This window comes from Rhopalosiphum maidis, chromosome 2 (genome assembly GCF_003676215.2).
Source record: "Rhopalosiphum maidis isolate BTI-1 chromosome 2, ASM367621v3, whole genome shotgun sequence".
NCBI lineage: Eukaryota > Metazoa > Arthropoda > Insecta > Hemiptera > Aphididae > Rhopalosiphum > Rhopalosiphum maidis.
This window is the reverse complement of record NC_040878.1, coordinates 41,193,297-41,205,684: the sequence shown is the minus strand read 5'-3', so window position 1 is coordinate 41,205,684 and position 12,388 is coordinate 41,193,297. Positions and strand designations below refer to the sequence as shown.

General features: G+C 30.8%; 1 protein-coding gene across 1 annotated transcript; it reads left to right on the top strand.

The window, feature by feature from the left end:
• The first annotated feature begins 1,922 nt into the window (after window positions 1-1,922).
• LOC113551361 (venom serine protease-like) lies at window positions 1,923-9,934 on the top strand. The gene is made up of 6 exons (XM_026953565.1): window positions 1,923-2,444; window positions 3,457-3,711; window positions 4,825-5,026; window positions 8,569-8,769; window positions 8,889-9,209; window positions 9,286-9,934. The coding sequence occupies exons 1-6, from the start codon at window positions 2,115-2,117 to the stop codon at window positions 9,303-9,305; spliced, it is 1,329 nt and encodes a 442-aa protein (XP_026809366.1). The 5' UTR covers window positions 1,923-2,114; the 3' UTR covers window positions 9,306-9,934.
• Window positions 9,935-12,388: the final 2,454 nt, after the last annotated feature.

Below are 12,388 nucleotides of genomic sequence, written 5' to 3'. Positions count from 1 at the left end.
TATAATATGTTCTGTTTGTGCTTCTCCATCGTGTTATATCATAATATAAATTATTATCATGGTTTATTATTCCATATAATATAATACTGTTTTAGTTATACTCATACACTTTTAAAATTAATAGATAAATGAATAGACTAGTTGAAAATATTTTTAAAATTGTGATATTTTATTGTTCACAAGACATTATAAACGCAGCACTAAATTTTCAACCACTTGACAGCTTCAACCTAGATTTCGCGAAGTTTTTGGATACCTTTCTGAAATTTAGTTGTAAGACATCAGTCAACGTGCCACAGACTATTCGCTCCTCGCCACATTCTCAATTAGATTACTCTGACACACCCTATTTATATAGAACATAGTCACATTTGTCCTCCTCAGTTCTAACTATGTTGTGAGTCAGTTTACAATGTGTTCTAAGTAACGCGCGCGAGTTAACACTTTTATCTTTGGATTACCTACCAAAAAGGACTTCCGGACATTTAATGATTTCCCACGTTTTTCCAATTTTCACTAAACGTTTCCATTCGAGTTTCTATGATCCCAAATAGAAAATGGAGTGTGTAGATTTTAAAATGTTTTGGGCGGTGTTTATAATACCCATTGATAATCGAAAACCTTGAGCGGTTTTGGTTAATTTTTACGATATCATCTAATATTTGCTTAATACCCTCGCCTTTCCACAGAATTGGTAAATCAGTGGATCTATCGATTTTTACTTCTATATACCTCGAGTGTTCTTTATTTGAGCTTATCAATATTATCTTGGAAAGGGGCGCAGGCTTAGTATAGCTACGTAGAGTCAGTTCGGTATTGTATTATTATATAATATAGCCATACTAATAAATCGTAATTTATCCTGTAGCCCAACAAGATTTATTAATTTGTATCCGTTGCGAATCACTCACGCCCCTTTCTCTTCAGCGAGGTGTTTTAATCACTATATGTTGCGGCCCGCGTAAGTTGTCAAAAATATGTATGTGACCCAAGTTTGAGTATGGCTGACTTATAGGGTCCTAGATGGCTATAAACGTAGTTTAATGTCTTAACATATTTATTTATTTATTTATTTAAAAAAATTGGTGAAAGTATAATCATTAATCAGTGTATTTAGTATTAATAGTACCCGTTCTAGCGACACGACCAATGTGCACTGTCCGTAATATAATAAGACAATATGCAAAACTACAATCAATCTACCATCAAAGTACACTAATTTGATATAATATACTATAACCATATTATGTGTTGAATTATTATGGTATGACTGTAATTCGAGGAAGACGCAACGAAATGTATAAACGGCAAAATATCATTTTTTTTTTTTTTTAATAAATAGCTTTTAATTTTCGGGTTAGCGCCGGCACACCGCTCAGAATCATTTCGTCGGATCTCAGTGATTTATCGTTGCTTTCATATACCTATTTAACGATGCCAAGTCCCACCACCTCCTCGCGCACAGTTGTAGTCACCCATCTAACCTAGAACCGCCTGGCGCCTCGTAATTTCACTTTATCGTATTTTTTCATCGAAATGCAGTGTATTGTTTAGCTCATTGTCCGGGTGAGCGAAAAGGCGCTGGCACACCACGGGTCGGACGGCGACACGCGGAGAAATTGTATTTATCGCCGTCGAGCGCGTTCTAATTAAAATATTCAGCGTCTACATATTTTAATGGCTGTATACCTATACCTTAGATACCTCCCGTGCGCGATTATCTGCGGACGCCCCAAGTATAATAAATTGAATTACGACCCGAAGCAGTCGGCGAGGCGGTGTGTTTCCTATTTGATTTCTATTATGCATATGTAAACTATTATCTACCGTCGTATTATTGTATATCGTGCACCGCGGCGCGCATTGACCATATATTATAATTTACCGATAATGATGTATTACGCTGTGCTATATCGTTAGTCGAGTCGTCGGCCTACCGCGCGCCATTGCAGCGATTCGATTCACTCGACAATAACCGGTGGTAGTGCGCCGTCTAATTGAGCGGTAACGACTGAAAAACGGTTTGCCGTCTCACAGTTTTCCTCGATAACGTACAACCATCACACACCGCCCGACTACTGTCGCGCATCACACGCGACTTGTATAACAATTTGATGATGCACCGCCGGACGACGATCGGTGGTGGCCAATCGTCGCGGTTTCTGTCGACGATCGGCGCGTGGCTGTTGTTGTACTGGTGCTGCGCCGTCACGCCGGCTTGCGCCGCGGAATCGGAGGACTTTGACGATTATCGTTTCGACGGCAGTCTCTGTGAGTTCTACCAGCTCATCGAGCCGGGCAACAGATCGTACTACTTGTACTCGCCCGGTTACCCAGACCAGTACCTGACCGCCCAGCAGGACCGAGAATGCCGGTGGTTCGCCAAGACGCCTTCGCCCGCCGACCGGTTGGTGTTGGACTGTCACGAGTTTGATTTGCCCGAGGTATACCCATATTTATCTACCCGAAAATTGTTATGTAATGTAGTGCTTCTCAAACTTTTTTGTCACGGGCCTTTGTAAATTTAATGTAAAACTGTCAAGGATCTCTAAATCACATCGACCATTAATTATTATTTTCTTAATTATATACTAAAATTACAATTTCACGGCTCGCCAGTTTGAGAAGCACTGATGTAATGCACCCGTCAACAGCACCTGCATGCTGCTTACCTATATTATATTTCACGTACTGTTGAATATATGATAAGATTGCCTTCTGCAACGAACCCAAGTACTTATATTGTATTAAACGAGCGAATATTTAACAGTTGAAAGCTCTATAAATGTATAATAATAATATGCTATTCTCTCGTTAGACTTAGACCTATATTTGAATATAGCTCTGTTTTTTTAGTTCCTTGTTAGGTCCTTATTCTCTAGCTCGTTTCAATTGATACGCTTTCGACATATACATTCTCATAGTAACAATTAATACATACATATTGAAAAGTGAAAATGTACATGTCCTCGGTCGCAGCCGAAGGGTGTAAATTGTAAAGCAAATACTAACTTTCTCAAAAGGTTCATCAACAAAAAGAAATCGACTCACCTAATATAAATATATTATCTCGAATTCTTGAATCCGGGTTAATGATGTCCTTTCTTAGTTTCTTGCCTCATACACGCAAAACTATCTTTCCCATCTTTCTATTATCCCACAATATTGCCATTCTTATATTTCATTTATAATTTATATTATATTGTATATGTTAGTTAAATCATCATTGTAACTATTTACATCTGCCGACAACGGTAATATTAATTTTGGTACTAGTCTGTAAATAACGATAAATTGAGTGTCACTAAATATGTATACGTATAAATTTAAATAAAATAAAATATATTATTCTGTACCTATACATCGACATTTGCGTGTTTGTCACAAAACGTTTTATATTTTACACAATCGTTATAATATTATTTATGCGTTTATTGCGCGTATGTTTTTCCTTAGAGTTCATTTTGTAAATCGGACGCATTAATTGTGTCTCGAGTTGGCGACGCTAACTTTACGGATGGCGTTAGACACTGTGGACCCAGGTCGTTCACGGCCGTCAGCCGCACCAACAAGATGTACATTAAGTTCGTGGCGAAACGTCATAGCAGAAGCGGACGGTTCATGTGCTCGGTGGGTGCGAAACGCGTAGACTTTTGGATACCGGAAGCCGTGACGAACCCGCAGTTCTGCGAATGTGGAGAGCAAGACAAGGTATAAAACTATAACGATTATAATAATTATAATAATAACACGTTTAACTCAGTGGTGTAGACACGATTTTGCTTTAAGGGACGGTGGTTATTAATTTGTTGTTCGAAGGCAGCGGGGTTTGACTAGGATATAACATTTTAGATAATTTCAGTAACCTTATTTGTACCATACAATATTAATACATAGTTTCATTTTATGTAATACATTCACGAAATTGCAGAATACTGAATGCATTTTTAAACTTTTCTGAAATTTCGGAGAGGACTACAGAATGCAGATCATTTAATTATCACGCATCGATATAGATATTTTATAAGCTGAAGATTCGTGTAGTTTTGACGCAACATAATTGTAAGGCAAAGTTCGTATTTTCGTGGAAACATTTCGAAAAGTTTCACGTGAGAGATGATGTAAACTTATAATTTATATTTTCACAGGGAATACAACCGCATTGCTTTGAAAGTTTCAATATAATCTCGAAGAGGAAACTCACTTCTGTTGCCTCGAGGATTAAACACAATCATAAATACATAATGCATGGGATAATATGGTGTATGTGATGAGTGTGTTTTAACTTTTAACCAGGGTGACTCCCGCTGTTTGAATTTATATTTTTGATATTCCCTTTTTTTTTTCATCGGTTGGGTCATAGTTTTGAATATAGACATTTTAAACATGTTTTGAAACTAAATTTTATATAAATGCAATATAATAACTATAAAATAATTATCAAAATTATGCTGAGATATAAACAGTATAGTATTTGTTGATTTAATAGAATATGCATAAAATATTTTGGTTACTTGATCAGAAAATCATCATGTGTGTATTGTGTATGTATAACGTCTTACACATTTGTAGCTATTATAATTTATGAATTATAATATAGACGAGTGTTTATAGTAAAAAGTTACTTGGGTTAGGTACTTACATTTCTCTGAAGTTTTATCTTAATTATCTTATATTAATCGTGCATAGTGTTATTGTCTATAGAGACTTGGGACGATTTTTCCATCTTAAATCATTTGTTTGATGGTCGACAGTGCTATCTATCAGTCTTTTTTTCATATCGGTTTGTAATAGTCGTATATTAATAGATTTAGATGTTCACAGGGAGTGTTCGCCAATGGGAAAACGGCCGGCGTGAACGAGTACCCTTTAATAGCTTCGCTGATCGACGGGCAGACGGCAAACCTGTTTTGCGGCGCGACGATCATCGGCAGGCATCACGCACTGACTGCAGCCCGTTGTCTGGCTAACGTCAATCCGTTTCAAATTGCCCTTTTGGTCGGCGACCACGATATGACATCTCTAGGTTGGTGTAAATTAAAATACTAATAAACGGTTTTCATGTAGTGGTTTTGGGAATTTGCATTGGGGGCCAAGTAGTTCTTCATAGACCCGCCAGGCGATATACACTGTATCACGCGTTATACATATATTTTGTGTGTACGGTTAATTCAAATAGGTATTAGAATAATTCGTGGATAGTTACAGACACATGTGTTACTATGTTAGATGTTTGAATCAATATTATACATTAATATTAATATATTTATATTAACCGACTTCGTCTGGCAAAAACGAACAAATTTAATAAATATAATATTTTGTGTATTTTTTTTTTTTTTTTGAGCTTTATGGGAAAATCAGTTTAGGTATAACTTTACTCTCCCCTGAAGAAAATGTAAACAAACAATATAAAATTTTCACCACCAAGCGAGTATAAGAACATTTTTTTTTGAAAAGTTTTGTAATAACACCACTCAGCTGAAAGCTTATAATATTCTTAATTTATTTCCCAATTTTCCAGGAACAAGAGGTAAGTCTGTAAAATATATACTCAATACTTGTTCCATTGTGTGCTATATACATTTAAAAAAACGAACGTTTGGCGATTAAGCAAGTGGTTTCAGTTATTTTTAGAACAATCCAAACCAATATTTTTTTTTTTTTTTTAAAGTACTGGGAAAATTTAACTTTTAAATACTAACTAGATCCAATTTGTTATAAATTAGAAACCACCCACAGTTGAAAATTAAAGATTTTTTGCTGCTCCTATAGGAGGCGACGTTAGAGACAAAAAAAAAAAAAAAATATTTTAGCAAGACTGAAATAATATATTATAACTATTATAACTAAGCAAACTTAAAATTATCGTCAATTATGAAATGGTTATACTTATTAAATATTTTCAACCTCGTACAAAATCTGGAACTTACAATATCATAATATGTAATCCGCACCATATAGCAAAAGTTATAAAATATTGTTTTTTTCCGAAATTTAATAAAGTATACATTATAGATTAATACATTATATATTACACATGGGCTTTCATTATTTAATAATAAGTTTCTATTAACCTTAAAATATCTAGTTAAGCTCAATTTATTATTCAAGAAAATATCTCTCAATATGATTTATTTTATTTTTACGAATGCGTTAATGAATGAATGAGGTCGTTTATTATTTCCGTAAAATATATATTTTAAATGTTAATCCCTCTTATGTCTTTTTACAAAATATAAGTAACGTGGAACCTTTTTATAAAAAATGTTACATTACATAAATTATTTAAGAAATCTAAGAACTTTTAAGTTAATGCGAGAAAAGGTCTACGACGAAGCAATTATGTCACATTATAAATGCGTTTTCATCCTCTGATTACCGTTTCTTCATTTATTTTTTTTACGATTTAAGTCATTTAAGTCTAAAAGTAATTTAACTAATATTAAACTTTTAAATGTATATATTTTAGTATTTATAAAACTGTTAATTATGATAATTTAGAACATTTCTCAATGTTGAAGCATGAGAAAATTAATAACTCAAATTAAATTTTTTAATCGATAAAAAAAGAAAATGATACATAATGATAATTTTTAATTTAAATTGGATTAACAAAAAATAACCGATATGGTATATTAAAATAATAACGATAACTCTCAAATGTGTCTCATAATAACATATTTAATTGAATATTTGAATATTATTAAGCGTTTGCCTTAAAAATGTATTTATTTTATAAGTGTCCATTGTGTTTTTTATTAGATTGACCATATAAATAATTGTGCCTCGGTTAATTAACTTAATATAAAAAATAGTTGAGTTTGTGTATATTTTTTAATTTTATAGTAATTCAATTATAAAACAATCTTAAACTATGAAAAAAGTGTGTACCTACCTGTACATTGGATGTCACGTGGATCACTGTTATGGGTGTGTAAAATTAACTTAAATTTGAATTCAATGGTATATAGTTGAATACGAACCTGAGCAAAGACTGTCTATTAACCTATATCACCATATCATTTTTTTCATGATTTATATTTTGATGTAGCTATTAAAGTTATTTATTTCACTTTTAGTATTACAGTAGGTTTATACAATTTTTCCGAATATACTGTATTTACTATTTATTATATTATTACTTATTAGTATTTAATTATTATTATAATATTTATTTCATAAATTACATCAACTTATGTAACTCAAAATTTAATAACATATTTCTGTAAATACCGTAAATTGTAAAAATAGATTCATAGTAATAAGAAATAACTTTTAGTTAGTGAACTATATACAAACGTTAGGGTCGCCTACACGACACAGTGTAAACATTCAAACATAGTTGTTACAAAATTTAAAACATAAATAACATATAAAATACAAACAGATATGCATTATATGCTATAATAAAAGTAAAAGTTTTAAGTTTCCACAAACAATATTTTTAAATTATAACAAAATAATTAAAATCGTCAATTATATTAATTTTTTTTTATTGATCAAAAATAAACATAGAAAATTTTAGGCCATTAGATAAATGGTATATTTTACACTATGGTTATGAATACAAATACATTATAATTATAACAATTAGATTTTAAATAAAGTCATACAAATTGGTTTGTTTGAGATTATTGATTAAGTCAAAGTTTTGTTCACGGTTGGGTCAAAGTGTGGTATCAAGATTGTGGAATATCCTGTGTCCCTGTGATCAATCTTGTCTTGATTGTACGTATTTTAGACAATCTGCAATAATGTGTTTAACAGATTGTTCAGTTCTACAGGTTTGACATATGGGAGTTATCTTCAAATAAATAATATCGCGTAATTTTAATTTAAAATTTTTTTAATTAATTTAAAATATAATAAGATCCAACATATTGATTTATTTATACAATATTAATATTTTATGCATTTGAATAACCCTGTCGAAGTTATGATATAATTTTAGAACTAAGGGTTTTATAGTATTATATATAGTCATATAGCAATGGTTATTTTGAAGTAGGTTATAATTAGTAGTTAAATTTAATTGCATTTTTAATGATTAATAAACTCTCACTTTTAATAAAAATTATTAACATTGAATCTTTCAGTTATTATTTAAGATTCGAGATTATATATTATTTATATGACATAATACTATAATATGAACGATACCTATATCACTATGCCATACTATATGAAACTATGTTATAAATTATAAATATATTTTTGATACTAATGATACTATTGTACATTTTTGTACTGTAATAAAACTACTCTGCACTATACCAAATACAATACCACAATGAAATAGTACTTTTTTAAAAATCTTATGTCATAATTCATCAGTGTTATTGGTACATTTATCTATATTTGACTTATTTAAAAATCAGAAGTAATTTTATTAAACGTTCCTTTTTTTTGATCAATATGTATTTTTTAATGACTTTTTGTTTGGAAGAAATTTTTCAAATTGTATAACGTTTTGTTAACTAAAAACAGTCAGAACACATATACTAAAATTTTATCAGAATACTTTATACCAAATTACATATGTTGTGTGTGCATATCGATCGGCAGGTAGTGACGGCGATCCGGCATTACTGGTAGTGGTCACCGAAATTTATATACACCCGTTGTTTGATCCGTCATCAATCGCTTATGACTTGGCTATCGTCGAAACTCACGAAGTAATTCCATTTTCGTCTAAGGTAGGACCAGCATGTTTACCATTCAAGCACATATACAACGATTTCGTTGGCGATACCGTCAAAGTCCTCGGTAAGTTGTTGTCGATTCTCCGTATCTGTACCTACGTCGTTTTTGTTTGTTTAATTTCGATTTGTGTTCATTTTATTTACCTGCTTTAATAATAAATATTATGTTTGTCCACGACGCAGGATGGGGGACTGTAAACTTTGATGATCATCCCGTATCTGGTACCCTCCATAAGTCGCACCTCAAAGTTGTACAGACGTCACAATGTGCCGAAACGTATAAAAACGAAACCGACCGTAATCCGTTGTGTACACACTTTACCAAAGTCAATTCTTGTCAAGTGGATTCGGGCGGCCCACTTCTATGGTCTGATCCGTCTACTGGGAGATTGAACGTCATTGGTGTAGTTAGCAACAGGTTCGCCTGTTCTGAATCGATGCCATCCATGCACACCAGGCTAACGACAGCCAACAATATGAATTGGATTAAAGTGATACTGACGGGTAAGCTTAGAGTTCAATAACAACCAGTTGGCTAAAATTAAAAAAAAAAATAACCTTTAAATATTTATTTTTTCAGGGCAATATTATTGTAGTTGATTACAATAACCGTAGCGCATGTATTCTGTAAGTGCCTGTGGAGTTTATATACAGAAATATTTTCATTTTTTCCGAGAAATTTAATGAAAATTTGAACCATTCTATTAACTAATATTTATATTACTATTATAAAACTATACATAATGAATACATATTGTTTCCTTTAAACTCGTGTTCTAATTTAATTGAATTCAATGATGTTTATTTTATATATTTTTTTAAACGCCATCATAGTATATTCAGTGTTACAAACCTCGTTCAAAAATTTCTGGTATTGGGTGAGTTTGATTTACTAGGTACCTATTTGTAATTATGCTGGTTTATGTAACACGGAATGATTCTTAATCCCTTAAGATAAATAGACGGATTGTAAAAAAAATGTTCAAATTAGTTGAAAGAAATTGTCGTATGGGTAATGGACTTTGATAAACTCTAAATATTACGTTTTGGTATTGCTTACATTTTTGTAAATGTAGTTTTCTACGTTTTAAATGTTCTTATTCTTTACTCTATATATAATTATACTATCATGTATAATATACTTAATGAGTGCACATACTAGCACTGATTATACATTTATAAACACTGGTAATTTATGTAATCATGGTACAATTGTACGAGTTATAAGAATATATATATATATATAAATACCTAACTAAATATTTGGTTATATGATGGCATATATTTATCGAATATAATTAAAAATGTTTACTGAAATAAAATATAAATAATTTGAGTATTTATTTTATCCTAATAACTTTTCTATACCTGTTGATATTTAATCAATATTTTATTGGTTTGATTTTTAATAGACTATATTGATACTGTTAAAAATATTGCATTGTTATAGAAATGATGATGATGTCTAATATCTATTAATATCCAGTGGATTTGTCTGAGTTTTTTTCATAGGAGTTAATAAGGCCAATTTGTTTTTATTTTCAGGCCACTTTTTCTTCATCACAGTAATTATGTGTATTTTATGTATGTACGGGTTTGAAAGGACATATATATATATATATATAATTTCTTAAAGAATTAAAAAAAAAAAAAAAACGAGAAGTTGGAAATAGTTTTTGAAATGCATACGGCATATCAATAATATCTACATATACCTACATGACTATATATATAAGTAATAAATAAACTGTGCGATCTCTATACAAATAATATTTTACACAATATGGTGTTTATAATCTATTATGAACTTAATGTATATACATTTTATACATTGACCATCGCGCGTTTGTAAATTGTATGAAATGTTTATTTTAATAATTATACGGGGAAAAAAACAAAGATGCCATATAGTATACAATGGCACCCTAGTAGCAAAAATGTCATCGAAAAATCTCTTCAATAATAATTTTTTCAAAATAATTGGAATCGATTTATTTAATGAGTCTCGATTATTTCTAAAAGTAAGTGTACATCTATTCAAAACATTTACTTTATTTCTCAACATACTTTACGATGTCTATTCTTAGATTTAAATTTGAAATATAGTGTAAATTATTCATTTTTGATAACTGAAACCGTAAGAATGTCATACAAAACTAAAATAAAATCAGCTAAATAAAAACACTGACCTAAGCCACAATTTATCTATACTCGAAACTAAAACATGTAACCCATAAAAATCGTTGTATAATACATTCATACTATTAATAAGAAATTTGTGTTTGAATAATATAATATTAAATTATTTGTACTTAATAATTAATTGTCATAAATATATAACACTATTTAGGTGTATCTCAGATTTAGTGTAATTTAGTTCACGGGAAAATCGGCATCGGCGCACCTCGCCTTGTGAGCTAATTCGACCGAGATAATAAGCCATCCTTCTGTGGCAGATTAGATATAGCACTAGATATATTTTAAACGTGGTTCAAACTCATCTATAAACCTGTCTAAAAACAATTCGAGTAGTATTACAAAATTTAATTCATTATATAATATATAATATATAAAGAAGATATTAACTCAATTAAGTCCAGGTAATGTTTTAAAAACAAAAGATAATCCTATCGTACTGTAGAAGATGAATAGCTAAAAAAAAATATAATGTGTAACGTTTTTTTCTAAAATATTTGAAAACACTTAACATCAAATAATAATTATAAGCAATAAGATATGATCATAGACGTGCGTATGCAGTAGGTACTGTAAGTTAGGTACTATACGGAATACGGAGCATGTTCATTAGGCAGGTAAATTAGTTGAGCTATTATTTTTTAATAACTATATGATTCAAATAATTAGCGACGAACTCGACAAGTTAAAATGTGTTTCAACATAATTTTAATCAGTTTTAAAAATAATTTATGTTATCATTGGCTTCTATGTAGGCACTTTATAGGTATACTGAACATAATTGAGTTTTCTACAGCGTTTTGTGTTAATTCTGTAGACCTTGTATTACAACAAATCATGCTTTTAAATGAAAATTAAATGAAACACGAAACAATACATTTATTTTGCAATGTTCAAAAATTTATTTTAATGAACTATTACCAACAATTATTACATTTAGTTATTTTAATCATTATGTATTGAACATATAATATTATAGACCAAAAACATTAAGTCTATGCTATAAAGTAGAGGAAATGGTTAAATTTTAAAACTTATACATTTGTAACATTTAGTAGTAGCGCGGATTTCATTTACAATGACATTAATAAAGGATAGAGCATCGATATAGTCGTATAGGACTAAGGGCGTGAAACAATTAAATAATACGCGATATCAGAAGTCACCAGATTTAGCGCCAGTGCACTATATAGTTATTGAATAAGTTACATGAGATATTGCGGTTAAGCGGTTGAACCTCAATTTGAACGTGTGATTCGCTAGCGAATTGTGACCCATCCGCAGTTTGTATCATAATACAATTACAGTTCAGCGCTCTAAACTTAGTATTATATTAGCATTAAAAACTTAACCAATTTGCAAAACGAGAGTTTAATGTTTTGATAGATTTTTACAAATTTTTGTTGAGCAACGAATAGTGTAGGTGCAAAATTAATAGAGACTTATTTTCGTGAACATACGAATGTATAAGGGGATGCTACACACTT

What these genes read in the sequence shown, in the direction of transcription:
- LOC113551361 (XM_026953565.1), top strand. Translation starts at nt 2,115, where the DNA reads ATGATGCACCGCCGGACGACGATCGGTGGTGGCCAATCGTCGCGGTTT. An exon ending in CGATACCGTCAAAGTCCTCG is followed by an intron (nt 8,770 to 8,888) that starts GTAAGTTGTTGT and finishes TCCACGACGCAG; the next exon opens with GATGGGGGACTGTAAACTTT. An exon ending in GATTAAAGTGATACTGACGG is followed by an intron (nt 9,210 to 9,285) that starts GTAAGCTTAGAG and finishes TTATTTTTTCAG; the next exon opens with GGCAATATTATTGTAGTTGA.